The sequence below is a fragment of the Chrysochloris asiatica genome, unplaced genomic scaffold (assembly GCF_000296735.1).
Source record: "Chrysochloris asiatica unplaced genomic scaffold, ChrAsi1.0 scaffold00040, whole genome shotgun sequence".
Taxonomy (NCBI): Eukaryota; Metazoa; Chordata; class Mammalia; order Afrosoricida; family Chrysochloridae; genus Chrysochloris; species Chrysochloris asiatica.
This window is the reverse complement of record NW_006408558.1, coordinates 16,358,653-16,376,907: the sequence shown is the minus strand read 5'-3', so window position 1 is coordinate 16,376,907 and position 18,255 is coordinate 16,358,653. Positions and strand designations below refer to the sequence as shown.

Below are 18,255 nucleotides of genomic sequence, written 5' to 3'. Positions count from 1 at the left end.
CCTTTCTGTTGTCATGGAGACAGCAGGAGCCTAATAACGAATGGGGAGCATCCTCTACCCTTTACCTTCATGACCTCATCTGCAGCCCGCCTTCCCCATCGTGATCCCCAGCTCCTCGCTGAGCTATGTCATTGTGGTCACCTCTCCTATAGCTATCAGCATCTGAAACTCACAGTTCATGTGTCTTCTTGCCTGTCAGCTCTGTTCCATGAAGAACAGCATCTCCAAGAAGGTGGGGAGTGTCTCTCTTTATCTGGTGTTTGTATTAGGTTTCAGCAGCCGCTGTAACAAAGCACCACAAAGTGAGTGACTTCATCAAACAGAAATGTAGAGTCTCACATTTCTGGAGACCAGAAGTCCACATTATGCTGGTGCTGGTCCATGCGCTGTCTCTGAAGGCTGGAGGAATCCTTTCTTGTCTCTCTGGGTGTCTGGTGGCCTCAGGCATTCCTTGACTTGTAGGTGCATTTTCCCATGGCCACCTTTCCTCTGTCTTTGTCCGTGTTTCACCTCCTTTGTGATAAGGACACCACCTGTTCGATGATGAGTCCTATAACGTTAGCTCTCTGTCAGCAGACACTTGCTGCACAGTGGCACATGAAGTGGGGGAATCCAAGCAAAGAATGAAGGTCGGTTTGAGATGCGGAAACAAAAGTCAGACTTCAGGGAGATTGAAGCGGCTGAAGTTTTGAGACAGAGTACCAGAGAGAATGGAGTGTACTCCTCAAAGAAAGAACCCCAAAGTGCACATAAGTATCCTCTTGAGTCTCTGAAAATGAAGCTGTGCGATCCCAGCATGAACTTCATGAGGCTGGGACAAGAATGACTACTGGGGAGCTGGCAGCTGAACAATTCCAGGAGCTCACACAGGGCTGGGGGATGTTCAAGTTTAGATAAGCCAGAGAAGGGGGACCTTGTTAGACACCTGGGGCATTCAGTAGTGGGCCCATGCAAGCCACTCTAACAGCTATTGTAGACCCCCCTATGAAAACTGAAAGCAAGACAAAACATATAAAAACATGTCTTCGTAGGATCAAGCTTACTCCTCAAGTAAATATAACAACTGCTGTAATGACCATACCAGTCTTTAGAGGAAGACAACAGAATATATAATTCAACAATATGAAACTCACAATGTCCCGAATTGAATCAGATATCGCTAGACTTGTTAAGGAGCTGCAGAATGAATCCACAACCTGAGGTAAAATTAATAAAGAGTCCCAGAAATGACCGTGGTGATGGGATTTGTAGACTAGGAATTTTAAGCAATGGTTATAAAAATCCTCAAGAATTTAAAGGAAAGTATGAATATCATGAGAAGAAAAACAGACTATACAAATACGAACCAAATGGAACATCTAGAGTTGCAAATATAAACATGTGGAACAACATCAAAAAAAGTACTTGATTGAATTAATGGTGTTAAGTGCCATTGAGTTGGTTCTGACTCATAGCAACCCAATTGGATTAGTAGTAGATTAGAAATTGCAGATGGAAAGATTAGAAATTGCAGATGAAAATACAGAAATAGGGAATATTTTATTCAGGTGAAACACTTGGAGAAAATAAGGACTGTAATAATAGAGCTTGAGTAACTTGTAAGACAGTATCAAGCAATCTAATATGCTAATTCAAATTCCCAAAAAAGGAACTAAGGGAGTGTAATGCTCAAAAACTATGTGAAGAGAAAAAATGGTTAAAACTTTCCAGACTAATTGAAAAGTAGAAAGTCTCAAATCTAATTCCAGTGGACACAAGGGAAACTAAATGAAACCATATGAGACCTGCATTATATGCATATCATATCAGTGACAAATAGAAAACCTTAAAAACAGAGCGAGAAAAACTAGGCAGTGGGATAAAAATGATAGCAGACTTCTTGACATAAACTATGCAAACCCAAAGACGATGGAATCACATCCCTAAAATGCGGAAAGAAAACAATTATCATCCTAGAATGCTTTATCCACAGAAAATATCTTTGAAAAATGAAGGTGAAGTAAAAAAATTTAAAAATAAAACTAAGGGAGTTTGTTGCTAGGAAACCTGCACTACAAGAAATATTAGGGGATGTTCTTTAGACTGAACGAAAAAATGTTACTGGATGGAAACTTAGATCTACACAAAGGAATGCAGAGCATTTATGGATAAATATTAAGTACATTAAAATGTTTTTCATTTCTTGAAAAGAGAATTGCTTAAAACAAAATTATAAGTGGGTCTTGTGGAGATGATAGAATATGTTGCCTAATAGGAATGGTCGTAAGAGCACAGAAGATAGAGTGTGGGAAATGAGTTGATGATGCAAGGCTCTTACAGTGTACATGAAGTTGTATAAGATTGTTTGAAGGAAGACTGTGTTCAGTTAAGGATGGCCGGTGTTGTTTGCTAGTTGCCATGGATACAGCTCTGACTCATGGGACCTCATGTACAGCAGAATGAACTGTGGCCAGTTCTGAGCCACCTTCATGGTTATTGGAATGTTTGAGTCCAGCCATAGGGTTAGCACTGGCTAAATTTTGGAAGCAGATCATCACTCCTTTCTTAGTCTGGAAGCTCTACTGAAATCTGTCCACCATGGTGACCTTTTGGTATTTAAAATATTCCAGCATCATAGCAACACATAAGCCACCATAGTACAAGAAACTTGCAGACTAGTGGCTGAAAGATGCTAATTGTTATTGTTGTGAAGTGCCGTTGAGTCGGTACTGACCCACAGCTACCCTGTATAGGGTTTCTGAGGAGCAGCTGGTGAGCTTGAACCACTGACCTTGCAGTTCAAATGGCTTGCAGTCTGGCACATTAACCCACAGCACCACACCAGGACTCTAATAGTAGCCCCTAAAATGGTTTAACCCAAAAGGTATTGTTAGTAAGCTAATAAAACCTATGGCCATCAAGTCAATTCCAACTCAGCAGCCACATAGGACAGAGTAGAACTGCTCCTTTGGACTCCCTAGACGCTGATGGGAACAGACAACTGTTTCATCTTTCTCTCACAGTAGCTGGGAGTTCCATTCACTCACTTTGAAGTTAGCAGCCCAACCCTCAACCTATTATGCTACCGAGGCTCCTTAGCAAGCCAACAGAGAAGGACAAACAGATTCCTAAAGTAGCCAGTGTGGATTGGAATGCTTCCATTACACACGTGTGTAATGGGAACTTGTTGAGGCTACCACCTTCTCTTAAAGCTTTGGTTCTTTCCAACCCTAAGCATGTGAAATAAGAGACCAGACAGTTATGAACCGTACTCCCAAAGCTTGAACCTCACAGTGACCAAAATTAAGATTCCAGTTACCTAAGCACCAGGAGGTCTACATGGAGGTCAGGTTGACCCAGAATCAGGAACACCGTTGTCTGTTCCAGGATGTGGAATACCTTAACATCCAAAAGGCAAGGCATTTCAGGGTGGACATTTGGTGGGATTGAGGGGTCTGTCTGCCAAAGTTCCCAATAGATAAAGTTGTCAGACTGAAGAGAGCTTCCAAAGGCAAATGTTTGCATATCCAAACCCAGAAAGTATTAGAACTTAGAAATACAAATAACTCCTGCAAGTCAAGGAGGGAAAAACAGAAAGCCCGATTGGAAAATGGGTGAGGTGCATGAACTGACAGCTCACAGGGGAGGTGTAAATGGCTGGTGGTTGTATACATGAATGCTCAGGCTCATTGTAATCTGCAAAATGAAAAGGAAAACATCAACAAGATACCACTTTGCACAAGTGAGAAACGTCCATCAGACCACATGTTGGTAAAAGCCTGGGGAAATGGGAACCTTCCTTTTGCTGGTGGACATGAAAATGGAAGTGGACATTCAGAAAAGCAATCAGGAAATTTTGATCAAAATAAAATGTGTATGTGTCCCATGAGCCAGCAGTCCCACCCTTTGGACTTATGTCCCAGAAGAATCTTGAGTTGGAGGCGGATCCAATATGAACATCATGAGGATGTTCCACACCGTGTTTTTATGGTAATAGGAATGTTGAGTATCTGCAGTGAAGGAATGGCCGAGTAAACCATGTTCAATGCACATTATGAAATTTTAAGTTGACAACAAACTATTTTTCCTTACGGCAACCAGAATATGTCCTAGAAACATACTCTTGAGGAACAAAAAAGGATGAATTTGACATCACAGCAACACTTACGTAAATGAGAAGCCTTGTGGAGAGTTATGACAGCCTTCCCTGCAACAGAACAAAATGTTTTCTGGTCCTGATCTGTATTTTTGACTCTGTTGTTGAGGCTGTTGTGTTGTGGAGGGTGTCCCTCATTGTTCTTAACTACAGAGCAGGAACATTACTGCATGTGCCTCTTCTAGTCACAGTCTTTGTAACTCCCACCAAATGACTGCATGATACCATGCAAATGAGGTGCTTGTGGCCCATCAATGGGATTGGGTAGTTTGCTAATAATGTAAATAAGGTGTAGGATATGTTTCTGGGGGTGGGGACATGCAAATAAAGTGTGTGGAACTCTAACGAGGGCACTGGTCAGTTTTGCCACCCTGCTAGACTTAAAGTGGAGTCCTGGTGTGGTGCTGTAGGATAATGCATTGGATGGCAAGGTTGTTGAACTGCAAAGTTGGCAGTTCAAACTCACCAGCAGCTGCTCATGAAACCCTACACAGGGTGGCTATGAGTCGGAACCTACTTGATAGCACTTAACAACAACAACAACAACAACAATAGCTTAAGTGAGTCACCCAGAGGTGGAAACAGGGACCTCATCACCCCCAACCAGAAAAGACAGCAGTGTAACGTATCTTTGGATCCGAGATCTCTGCACTGAGAACCTCCTCAGCCCCGAGACACACAGAGAACTATGACAATGCAAGCAATGAGAAGCAATGGCTGAGAAATAGTGGTAACAGAGGCGCAGAACCAGGGGACGAGCAGGAGGCAGTGTGATGGTTCTCTTGGTCCATGGAGTAAGAGAGGTAAGTGCATTCAGGCAGAAAGCTTACTGGTGTAGTGAGGTGTCTCCAGGCTCCTGCAGAACTAAGCCCAAGATATCCTTCAGGGACCAAAGACCAGGGGGAGGCCTGCCTGCAGCGTGACTGAGAGGAGAATGGCCTGATGGGAGAATTGTTTCCTAAACATTCCTGAACCTGATTTGCAACCTGTTACTTCCCTAGTAAACCCACAACTGAATGATCTGTAAGTTTTGTGTAACCACTGCCATGAGCTATGGAAGCCAGTGGAGAAGTGGAGAATTGATTAAAAAAGTATTAGATCGGAGAATGGAAGCATGTCTGACCCCACCTTCTAGGGATCTTCCTTGGGTGGCTGATGCTAACAGTGAGTCTCCAGCCCTCTTTACCCTCAGGAAGTTAGAGGAGGTCAGATGCCCCCACCACACCACTGTTACCCTGACCCTCAAGGTTACCAAAAATGATCTTTATACACAAGGTTGCCGTGAATTGGAGTTAACAGCAGATACCAACAACACCTGGGGCATCCAAGGGCACATTAGAATACATACCAGTGGGACGAGGGGAAAGAACTTTGGGATGGTGACGAAAGGGACAGCCTAAATGAGAGGCTTCATGTGGGTTGATAAGCAGGAAGTGTCGTAAGCTGAGAGATATTGTTAATTTCACTCTTTGGACCTGAGGTCCTATTAAAAAAGAAAATCTTAATTTACAGGGTTTGAAATTCATAGGAGAAAGATTAGTATCAACCGCCATTATATAAACCAAGCATTTGATAAAAATGAACTCTTCATGATTAAAAAAATAAAACAAATCACCAAAAACTCATACTAGAAGAGAGCTTCTAACTTGATGAAGGGGTCTACAACCACCGCAGGCCCATCTTGGTGGGTCTGCTGGCTGATGGAGGTGCAGTCAGGGGAGTGGGAAAGGTGTGAGGCCTCCTGGTCATGGTTTGTGGCTAAAAGAAGTCAATACTTCTGGGGAGGTGGGAGTCTCCCAGAAACAACATGGCTCATGTGACACAGATATTCACGCTGGTCCATCTTCCTTCCACAGGAATGAGCCAGATTCTGAACAGCAGCCAGATTCCAGAGCTGGCCCGGAATGGGACGGATGCAGTATACACATTGGCCTTTGTGGTCAACGTCATGGCTGCATTCATCTGTGTGTGTGGAATAGTGGGCAACAGCCTGGTGGTCTGGTTGCTGGCCTTCAGCATCCAGCGGAATCCTTTCTGCGTCTATGTGCTCAACCTGGCGGTGGCTGACCTTCTCTTCCTCCTCTGCATGGGCTGTGTCATCTGTCTATCGGTCATCTTCCGGGCCAACGACACCAGCGCCTATGAGGTGGTGAGGAGAGTGAAGTACTTTGCGTACACGGCCAGCCTGAGCCTGCTGACAGCCATCAGCGCCCAGCGCTGCCTCTCTGTCCTCTTCCCCATCTGGTACAAGGTGCAGAGGCCCCGACACACATCCACTGTTGTATGCACCCTGCTCTGGGTGTTGTCCCTCCTCATGAACACGCTGGCCTCTTACTTTTGCAGCCATTTTAGGAATAGTGACAGAGAGCAATGCTCAACTGTGGACACTGTCTTGGGCATCCTCATTCTGGGGGTCTTCACACCCTTAATGACATTGTCCAGCTTGATCCTCTTTGTCCGAATCAAGAGAAGTTCCCAGCAGTGGCGCCGGCGGCCCTCGAGGTTGTTGTTGGTCATCCTGGCCTCGGTAGTGGTGTTCCTGATCTTCTCCCTGCCCCTTGGCATCTACTGGTTCATCCTGTACTGGTTCAAACTCGAGCAGAATGTGAATCTAGTGTACGTCAGCATATCACGCCTCTCCTCGGCCATTAGCAGCACCGCCAATCCCATCATCTATATCTTGGTGGGCAGACGCAGGAACCTAAGTTGGAGCCGGCGGGAGGCCATAGGGGTCATGCTGGACAGGGCACTTAAGGAGGAGCCCGAGGGGACAGGCAAGGAGACACCTTCCTCAGGCACCAATGAGGTGGAATCTGAGAGCCAGCTCCCCACGGTGTCAGTCCGGGAGCGGCCACCCACAGGGGTTCGCCCGGAGGAAGTTTCCTCCCCTGCCTGCCCCTGCCGTGGGAAGCTCCCAAGTCTCTGCAGCCCACCATGTTGGTATCATTTCTCCCACATGCCTACCAGCCCCCCAATGGGTTGTGTGCTGTGGTCCTCATCATGTGGCTCTGCTGTCGAGGCGAAACGCAATTGCTTTCTCTAGAGATGGTCTTCTGTTGTTGTTGTCAGGTGCCATCGAGTCAGAACCGACTCATAGCGACCCCATGCACAGCAGAACGAAACAATGTCTGATCCTGGGCCAACCTCACTCCCGCTGCCACACTTGAGTCCATAAATGATGCCACCTGGCTGATCCATCTCGTTGGGGGTCTTCCTCTTTTTCTCTGACCCTCCACCTTACCCAGCATGACATCCTTCTCCAGTGACTGTTTCCTCCGGACAATATGTCCAAAGTAGGAGAGACGAAGCTTAGCCATCCTGGCCTCCAAGGAGCACTCTGGCTGCACTTCTTCCAAAACAGATCTATTGGTTCTTTTGGCAGTCCATGGCACTTTCAGTATTCTCCTCCAACACCACAACTCAAAGGCATCAATTCTTCTACGATCTTCCTTATTCACTGTCCAGCTTTCGCATCCATATGAGGCTATTGAAAACACCATGGCCTGGGTCAGGTGCACCTTAGTCCTCAAGCTGACATCTCTGCTCTTCAACACTTTAAAAGGTTCCTGTGCAGCAGATTTGCCCAATGCAATACGTCGTCTGATCTCTTGACTGCTGCTTCCACGAGTGTTGATAGTTGATCCAAGAAGAATGAAGTCCTTGACAACTTCAATCTTTTCTCCATTGATAAGAATGTTGTTTATTGGTCCAGTGGTGAGGATTTTTGTTTTCTTGACATTGAGATGTAATCCATACCGAAAGCTGTGTTCTTTGATCTTCATCAGTAAATGTTTCAAGTCTTCTTCACTTTCAGCGATCAAGGTTGTATCATCTGCATATCGCAGGTTGTTAATGAGTCTTCCTCCAATCCTGATGCCACATTTTTCTTCATAGAACCCAGCTTCTCGGTCTTCTGGTTGCAGTCAAAACAACGGCGGCATGTGATGATCCACATGTGTCCGAGTCCAACTGTGCTCCAGTTTGACTGAATATTGGTTGATTTTTTGGAAGCAGATCTTCAGGTCTTTCTTCTGAGGTACCTCTGGGCGGACTTGGACCTCCAACCTTTTGGTGAGCAGCTGAGTGCAGCAACTACTGCTCCCCATAGACAACACATCTTCTGCTTAGAGGACAGATCTCAACTTCCAGCCCAGCGCTGTTAGCAGCCACAGGAAACACAGAGATAGGAAGTGAAAACGCCTCTCTTAGGATCAGAGCCTGGCCTGGGAGGCTGGCGTTCTTCCTAATGCAGGGCTCTATTTAGCATGTCAGTTGAAAACGCCTCTTTCCTGCTCTCTGCACCCTTCTGAGACTTTCCCAATCTTCTCTAGAAAGATGGCAGCTTCCAGCCAACTAAGCCTCAGGAAGGAGAAAAGCACATGAGTCCTGTATGAGACATGACCCCGTTGCCTGCAGTCTCCCAGCCCATGAATGTGGACTCTGGTCAGTAACCAGCATGCCTGGGCCTTGGGGGCTCCTGTCTCCTGGGACCCACTCCCTAGGCTTTCCCCTTAGGGCTCAGTGGCCTCAGCTGGGGGCGGTCAAGCCCCTAGAAGGAGAAAGTCAGTCTGAGCTCATCTGGTCTCCAGGTTACCTATGTTCCCACCCAGAACTCCCAGTCTGAGGTCCCAGGGAGGCATGGGTGAGGGTGTCTGGTCATCTAGCACTGGGCTTGCATGCCACAGCACTTATTTGGTGGGAAACTGTCACTGTACCTAGATCTTGTCCTGTGACTCTAGGACCCAGTGAGGTCAAGGTCAGTGTTGTGTCCTGTGCCCACAGGGAGGGAAGGGCAGGGCAGGAACTCACCTTATCATCTGACTATAACATCCAGGCACAGTGACTCTTCTCTACCCTGGGCAGGACAAAGTGACTGTCTGATGCAGATTGCTGGGGACAAGGGATGGGGATAGGTAGTCACCTCTGCGTTCCTCATTTGCACATGGAAGGAGAGGCGCCCAGAGAGCGTCCACACTAGTGTGTGTTAATAAAGTTTTGCAGAGCTATGCCTCATCGTGACCACTGTGCCCTCCTTTCTCCTGTAGTTCATCTCACCCTCCCTCTGGTGGCATTGGGGTGACCGCAGGTGTTGGGGGGACGGTGTAAGTGGAACTAGAGTTGGGGATACCTGTGTTTGGGTCTTCAGGGGCACATGGCTGTGGCTCACAGTCACTTGCAGGTATAGCTGGGTTCTTACTGGCCATCTTGGTATAGAAGTGACTTCTGGGAATGGGTGGGACCTGGCACTCAATCAGGATCTGAACATTCCATGTGCTGACTGTCACCTGGAGTGTGTGGGGAGTGGGCAGTGGGGAGAAAGAAGATCAGAAATGTGCGAGCCGAAGCTTGTCTATGGAAAACTCTAGGTCTTCAGGCGTGTGGGCTGCCAGTGAAGGACTCAGCTCTCTTTCCCTGTCTCTGAGTCAGAACCCAAGCTCCCAGTTGTTAAGGGTGTGCTTGAGCCTGCATCATGTGTGAGCATAGAATATTCCAGACCTTGTTCATGGGAATGCAAAGCACAACTGACCAGGTTTTGTCTCTGTAGACACAACCTTGGCGCAGACTATTTATTGTTGTTGTTGTTGTGTGCCATGGAGCAGGTTCTGACTCATAGCTACCCTGTACAGGGTTTCCGAGGCTGTAAATCTTTACGGGAGCAGAAAGCCTCATCTTTCTCCCGCGGAACAGCTGGTAGTTTTGAACTGCTGACCTTGCGGTTCGCAGCCCAATTCGTAAGCACTATACTATACACCGTAACAATATCAGGGTGTGAAATTGTATGCTTTAACATAAATCCAAGTGACATGGAAATAACCCAATTATCTATTACTCTCTTTCCAGAGATGATTACAAAAAACATTAACATGAAGAGGCTACATGCAGACACAAGCATAGAAAAAAATATTATAAAGGATTGTTCAGCAGTGAATGAATGAAAAAGTCACGGAATTGTAGATACTTTGGGAAGTTTATGGTATCTGTTGTCTTACTAAACTATTTCTTTACATTATTTTCGCACTTTAATAATCGTTGTCATACTGATTTTGTATTTGTAAGTATTGAATACACTTCTGGTCCATCCTGGAATGGTCAGCTCTCGGATACTGTAGGGAGCTGAGGTTTCCCTGTGAATGGCTGTAACATTCCAGTGATAGTCCTCACCCTGATAAATACACTCTTTGCTAAAATAAGTCTCCTTGTTGAATCCTGATTTTCCTAATTCCACCCAAGGAGGCCCCATGTGGCGCTGTGGGGTAATGCATTAGACCGCAAAGTCTGAATCACAAGTGATTCGAACTCACCAGCCGTTCTTTGGAAACCCTATATAGGGTTGCTATGAGTTAGAACTGACCTCACACACTTAACAACAACAACAACCCCAAGGTTCAGCCCGATAGTGTCATAGTTGGGAGCCAGATGCTGAGCGAGGGGCCAGGTGTTTCTCAGCTACCTGGTGATGGAGGAAGGGTTCTTCCTGAGTGTCTGAGGGCCAGATGTTACCATCTGGGCTTCCTTTTACTTGATTAGGAGCAATCAACCCCAACCAGCCCTCCGGACAAAGAAGATTGACCACTTACTGTATTCGTAACTGCATGACTCCTCATTCTTGTTCCAGAATCTCCCCTCTTTCCTGGGTGCACAGATACACTTTCTCCTGTCTGGTGGGAAATGTCTTCTTGTCATGTTTTTTCCTTGGTTCCACGGAGTTGCCACTACTCAGTCACAAACAATAAGTATTCACTTGTTGTTAAGTGCCCTTGAGTTGGTTTTCACCCATAGCGACCCTGTATAGGGTTTCTGAGGAGTGGGTGGTAAGTTTGAACCTCTGACCTTGCAGTTCAAACAAAGTTTGCAGTCCAGTGCATTAACCCACAATGCCATACCAGGACTCCAAGTATTCACTTGTTGTTGTTGTTAAGTGCCGTCAAGTCGGTTCCGACCCACAGTGATCCTGAACAGGGTTCCTGAGGCTGTAAATCTTTATGGGAGCAGAAAGTCTCATCTTTCTCCTGCAGAACTGCTGGTAGTTTCGAACTGTTGACCTTGAGATTAGCAGTCCGATTCGTAACCACTATGCTACCAGAGCTCCTTAAGTATTCACTTTGTTGTTGTTAAGTACCACGGAGTTGGTTCCAACTCATAGCGATCCTGTACAGGGTTTCCAAGGCTGTAAATCTTTACAGGAGCAGAAAGCCTCATCTTTCTCCCATGGAACAGCTGGTAGATTTGAACTGCTGATCTTGCAGCTCACAGCCCGATTCGTAACCACTATGCTACTAGAGCTTCTAAGTATTTCACTTTTTGTAAAGTGAAAATACACTTCAGCGAGAGAAGCGGGTCTGTCTCTGTGAGTGGAGACCTGGTAGGACTGGGGAGCATAGATTAGATTAAGTCAAAGTGAAAGTACACTTCTAAGAGAGAGACGGGTCTGTCTCTGCGAGTGGAGAAGACACTTTGGGGATGGGTGCACTGGATTATAAAGGTATGGGGTCTCTTCCTCCAAGAGTGGGCTGATACATATTGATTAGGAGGAGTGGTAGGTTGAATATTCATTGTTTTTTAGTAAAGGGGCACAGGATTCTTGGAAATGGAGTGTCTTCTGCATCTGTCAGCTCTAGGCACTATTTTTGTAGGCTATCTGCCTGCTACTAGCTGCTTGTCTGTATCAGAATTTCTGGTCCTGATATCCTTATCTCTGTCTCCAAGCTGTTCTTTTCAATGTTATCATTCTTGTTGGACTAGAGATGTCCTTCCCCTTTCTTGATCCCTGTCTAGTAGGAGAAGATTCAAGACAAAGGGGTGGATATGAAGCCAGGGTAAGAGAGGCCGAGGGCCCAGGAGTCCTAACTTGTCCCTGATATCCTGAGACAATGTGTCTGCATTGTCATTGTTGTTGTTAGATGCTGTCAAGTCGGTACGGACTCACAGATCCCCTGTGCACTACAGAACAAAGCCCTGCCTGGTCCTGCACCAACCTCACTGTCGTTGCTACATTTGGGCTCATTGCTGCTGCCACTGTGACCACCCATCTTGCTTCGGGGGTGGTGTGTGTGTGTGGGGATCTTCCTCTTTTTCTCTTACCCTCCACTATATCAAAAAGTGATATTCTTCTCCAGGGACTGGTCCCTCTTGACAATATGTCTGAAGTATGAGAGACAAAGTCTGGCCTTCCTTGTTTCTAAGTATCAGTCTGGTGGTGCTTCTTCCAACACAGATCTGTTGGTTCTTTTGGCAGCCTATGGTACTTTTAATATTTTCCTCCAACACCATAACTCAAATGCATCAATTCTTCTATTGTCTTCCTTATTCACTGTCCAACTTTCACATGCATATGAAGTTATTGAAAATACCATGCTTGGGTCAGGCGCACCTTAGTCTTCCAACTGATATCTTTGCTCTTCAACACTTTAAAGAGGTCTTGTGCTACAGATTGGCCTAATGCAATATGTCATTTGATTTCTTGACTATTGCTTCCATGAGTGTTGATGTGCTTTCATTAATAGTAGGCAAAATTCTGGGATAAAGAGCCCCCAACTCTCTAGGACTTGTTGTTGTTGTTAGGTGCCATCAAGTCAGTACTAACTCACAGTGACCTTATGCACAGCAGAACGAAACACTGCCCGATCCTAGGCCAACCTCACTACTGTTGCCACAATTGAGCCCACCGATGCTGCCACTTTGCCAATCCATCTTGCTGGGGGTCTTCCTCTTTTTCTCTGACCCTCCACCTTACCAAACATGGCATCCTTCTCCAGTGACTAGTCCCTCCTGACAGTATGTCCAAAGTATGAGGGACAAAGCTTGGCCATCTTGGCCTCCAAGGAACACTCTGGCTGCACTTCTTCCAACACAGATCTGTTGGTTCTTTTGGCAGTCCATGGCACTTTCAATTTTCTCCTCCAACACCATAACCCAAAGCATCAATTCTTCTATGGTCTTCCTTATTTACTATCCAGCTTTTGCATACATATGAGGTTTTTGAAAATACCATGGCTTGGGCCAGGTGCACCTTAGTCCTTAAGCCGACATCTTTGCTCTTCAACACTTTATGACCATACTACCCTGAGTGCCCCTGATCTAGTGTGATCTTGGAAGCTAAGCAGTGTCTGGTCTAGTTAGTACTTGGATGGGAGACTGCCTGGGAATACTGGGTGCTGTAGGCTGTAGGGCTTAGCACATTGAAAAATTTCTTGTTGTGTTATATTTCAATGTGGGTTGGTGTGTTCAATGTGACCTGCCCCACTAGGTCATTCAGCGCTTCAGGCTCCTTTTGTCCTCCGGTTCTGTCCTCTGGCAGGTCCTCCAAATTCTCTTATTTAATCAGAGGCCAGGAGAGAGGAAGATCAAGTATGGCGGGAATTCACAGCAAAGCATTCCATTGGCTGGAACTCAGTCACATGGCACCAGTGAATCGCAAAGGCATCTGGGAAATGTAGTCCTGCCACTTTCTAGGAGATGATGGGGGATATGAGTGAGCAACAGCTGTCTCCGCCATAGTGTCTCCTGCCATGTTTGAAAGGGCGGAAAGGAATGAGTGGAGAATGATTGCAGGAAAGGAAACACATTGGTCAATCCTTCATTAAACTGCCATTTTTATTGATTTTCCCTAGCCATGTTTGTCATCCTTCCTAGGAACCAAGGCTTTGAAATTAGCAGGACAGGAGAGTATTTTCATTCATTTCCTAGACGTTCTTTCTTGAGTACCTAGTATGTGCCAATCTCTGGATTAAACACCTGCATCCAGGTGTTTAATGCCAGTGTCATCTGTTGTTCACAGTGGTTAGTCTTCATGAACCTGGGGGCTTCTCTCCTCATCTGTGGGCCTGAGAGAGCCCATTGTGGTCTAATTTCACCTTTGCAGGAACCCATCGGGAAGGTGAGGACAGTATGTCTCCACCATAGGAAGAGGACTCACCTTCCAGTTCTGGCACCAGATTTCATGGAGAGAATCCGTTGGATGAGATGGGAACAGATAAGTGGGGTCCACAGTATATAAGGCCCCATGAATGTAAGGACGGGCAGTGGTAAGGATCAAGAAGTAGACGGTTCTCAGCTATGTTCCCGCAGTCACGGCCGGAAGAGAGATCCAATGTGACCCCATTCTTCCCTGGGACACTGGGGAAGCAATAAGGCAAAATGTGTAGAACAGGAACCCATGATCAGTGGACTTACTGGTCAGATAGAGTGGTGGAACCCTGGGTTACCCTCTAGGCCTGGAACTGAACTCGCCCCTGTGTCTGAGTTTCCAGTGCAGTGAGAGGTCAGTACGGTGAATATCATCACTGGAGATAAAAAGGGCAGCCAGAATTTGCCCAAGGACAAAGTTCAGGAGATGAGAAGGGTTAGGAGAGAGGAATGGAAAAGGGAAGTACAGGGAGGAAGTGGGATAAGTGGCATGGCATTATGGGATTGCAGTCAATGACACAAAACAAAACACGTCTCAACTGTTGAATGGAAAATGAATTTGCTTTGTAAACCGTCACCCAATTTACAAGAAAATGTTTAAAGAAAGAAAAAGCAAAGAACTTTAGGCCTGCCAGATGCAGGCTTGAATCTAGTCTTTTTCACATATTAGCTGTGTGGTTTGGACAAGTTCCTAACTCTCTCTAGTTCTCCATTTTCTCATCTTTCAATGGGAGACAATGAACACGGGTCTCCTACGTTTACTGAGATTTCAAGGAGATGGTTATATTGTACTTAGCTGTATCTGGTGCAAAGTAAGTGCTCAGAAAATGGTTACTATCTTTTAAATTTTTCTATGGGTGGAGGGGGTGATGGGAAGGCATATAACATGGTAGTTATAACAGTGTCAGAACCTGCTGTCTAATATTGAAGAGCAAAGATGTCAGCTTGAGGACTAAGGTGCGCCTGACCCAAGCCATGGTATTTTCAATAACCTCATACGCATGCGAAAGCTGCACAGTGAATAAGGAAGACCGTAGAAGAACTGATGCTTTTGAGTTATGGTGTTGGAGGAGAATATTGAAAGTGCCATAAGCTACCAAAAGAACCAATAGATCCATTTTGGAAGAAGTGCAGCCAGAGTGTTCCTTGGAGGTCAGGAAGGCCAAACTTTGTCTCTCATACTTGGGACATATTGTCAGGAGGGACCAATCACTGGAGAAGGATATCATGTTTGGTAAGGTAGAGGGTCAGAGAAAAAGAGGAAGACCCCCAGTGAGATGGATTGGCAAAATGGCAGCATCAGTGGGCTCAAGCGTGGCAACAGTAGTGAGGCTGGCCCAGGATCGGGCAGTGTTCCATTCTGCTGTGCATAGGGTCGCTATGAGTTGGTACCGACTCAATGGCACCTGACAACAACAACAATGTCAGAGTGGATTATGGCTCAAATCAGATCAAATCAGATTCCTTTGGGATGGAGGTCAGACATACCTCCACTTTCCTAGCTTTTGACCAATTCTGACCCAACTGCCTCTCCTGTGGCACTTCCCATTTGTCTTCTGGGTTTGATAATTGGTTCCAATGGTTATACAGAACTCACAGGTCATGTTCACACTGGTGGGGTTTATCAGGGACCTGACAGGGCATACCATTGGGGATCGGAATCAGGGAGTCTGTGGGCAAAGTCTCCCTTACTTCAGGGCAGGACAGTTCTCTCAACTCCTCTAGTTCATTCAGGCCTCCTCTGGGGCCCCCTGTCTGTCCCACCAATTCTGTCACTGGATCCCTTCTAGGCCTCTCACTGTCTTCAGTGTGAAAGCCTTGGAGTCACATTATAGTTTTTTTTAGGAGGTTCCTTGCCTCCTCTCTCTCTGCTCCCTTCTGTCTGAAAAACCTTTCTGGGGGTTTTCACAGAGCGCTTTGACCTTTTGAAATGAATTATAATGGGAAGTCATTTAATGTGAGAAAGATCGACTCTGAACAGAATAGATGAATACGCTGTCCGACATTTGTAATCCAATACAAATGAACGCAAAGAACCAATTGTGAAATGCTTACATTTCTTGTTGGCTTGACACCAGTGAAGATGATGTCCCATCATAAACCACTGCTACAGTTAAGACACTGACAATAGTTTACAACCACTCCTCACTTAGCAAAGGAGCTCTGGTAGCGTCGTGGTTATGAGTTGGGCTGCGAACCTCAAGGTCAGCAGTTCGAAACTACCAGCTGTTCTACAGGAGAAAGATGAGGCTTTCTGCTCCCATAAAGATTTACATACAGCCTTGGGAACCCTGTACAGGGTCGCTATGAGTCCGAACCATCTCCACGGCACACTACCACCACTCATTTAGCAACATGGTTAGGTTGCATATGGTGGTGGTGGTGGTTATGTGCCGTGAAGTCGGAACCTACTCATAGTGACCCTGTACAGGGTTTCTGAGGCTGTAAATCTTTATGGGAGCATGTTGGGGACCTGCCTCGACATAGGGGTTCGGTTCACGAGGAGGAGATACCTGACAACGGTAGATATAGCAAAAGAATACACAGATAGACAGAAGAAGGGAGACAATGAGGCACCCCAAAGCCAAGGTGGATATATCACTGGTGGACAGGCTTGGGAGTACAGGCATCGTGGTCTCTGCAGGCAGCAACTCACTGCCCTGCCATCTTTACTGCATGCCCTCCAACCTGTAATGCACTGCAATCTTTACTGCATGCCTTCCAACCCGTAATGCACACCTAGGGAGGCCCAGGCCTCTGTTTTATTTAGGGGAGGAGCTTCACACCAAGCTGGGAGGGACTTAGGCAAGGTACAGCTAACATCAGTACTTTTCCAGACATTCAGGTAATTTTATATCGTACTTCGCTGGTTCGAATCCCAGGCCAGCAACTTGGATTCTCAGGCCCAGTTAACATATCTATAGCCCCTGAGCTCAGGTGGGGGAAGGTGAGAGGTAAGGACAAAAGCTTGGGTGGAGTCCCACTGTTTTGGCTTCCTGAGCCAGGTCTGCAGGACTCCAGATGCCCAGGTGAATGGGCTGCACCTGGAAAAGGATTAGGGAGGATGGGTTTTTTGTCTATAGAACAAAGAACCGAAAAGTAGCTAAGATATTTTTAGTTAATCCTTTTGGAGAAAGGCTTGACCTTGCAACTTTTAGTCTTAGGCTTTAGGAAAATATCAGTTATCTGTGGATTGTCAAGGGCTCCGTGTATTAAATTAATACATGTAACTGAATATTAATATGAGAAACAATTTGCCATTAACTGCCAGTGGCCTCATTTGTTACACTCGGGCCTATAGGGCCTCGAACCTCTGACCAGTCTTACACGGTCCGCAACAGGAGCAGAACACTTTAATCTTTCTCCTGTGGAACAGCTGGTAGTTTCGAACTGCTGACCTTAAGGTTCTCAGCCTGATTCATAAACGCTACGCTACCAGAGCTCCTTTAGGTTGCGTATATACACACCCACAATGCCTTGTGGCATGGCGCCCTCCCCTCCAGAGTCTGTAGGGTTTACTGAGCTCTTTCTCTCCTGACTGGCCTGTCAGACTCTTTTCTGGGAGTTTGAATACTGACTACAGTGATATAAGACAGGAGAGGCGCGTGGATGTCAACCCATTCCCATCCATGTAATTGAGATCGTCTTCTAAGTCTTGTCCTTGCTTTGTGCCAGACTCTCTAGCCCCTGAGTTGTTTTGTAAGCTCACTGATCTCTTTCCAGTAAATTTCCTTTATTGCTTAAGCTGGCTCATGGGCTCTTGTTGCCTGTAACATGGAACACTAACTTATACAAGAATTTAGAAAAGAGCTTTGCAGGCAACAGATCCTCATAAGAAAATGCAGGGTGTTGAGAACTGAGAGCTGCCTCAGAGAGGTGGAAGGAAAAGCAGGTTCCTATGAAGCTGATAAAGATTCATCATCCAAGTGTCCCACTGCCTGGACTCCTTCTAAGACCCTCAAGGAGCACCAGCCTTTTGTTCACGTGGTTATATATTTTGTGGAACTTGCAAAAGTTATGTATTATAACCACAATCGGTTACAATAACTGCCTCTTTCTCCAACTTCTCTGTCACACTTCCCTTCATGTTAGAAATTTTTAGGCCCAGATATGGGAAACTCAGTTGGGGAGCTTTTCAGTTTGGGTTGTTGTTGTTGTTAGGAGCCATTGAGTCAGTACTGACTGACTCATAGTGACCTTATGCAAAGCAGAAC

The 18,255-nt window shown here is 46.0% G+C and overlaps 1 protein-coding gene across 1 annotated transcript in view; it reads left to right on the top strand.

Moving 5' to 3' along the window:
- The first annotated feature begins 5,942 nt into the window (after window positions 1-5,942).
- The window catches only part of LOC102841959 (mas-related G-protein coupled receptor member D-like), a 22,199-nt gene continuing 9,886 nt past the window's right edge, over window positions 5,943-18,255 (top strand). The window contains exon 1 of the mRNA XM_006861047.1: window positions 5,943-7,038. Within this exon, the coding sequence (XP_006861109.1) occupies window positions 5,943-7,038 (1,096 nt within the window). The remainder of the gene's footprint in view (window positions 7,039-18,255) is intronic.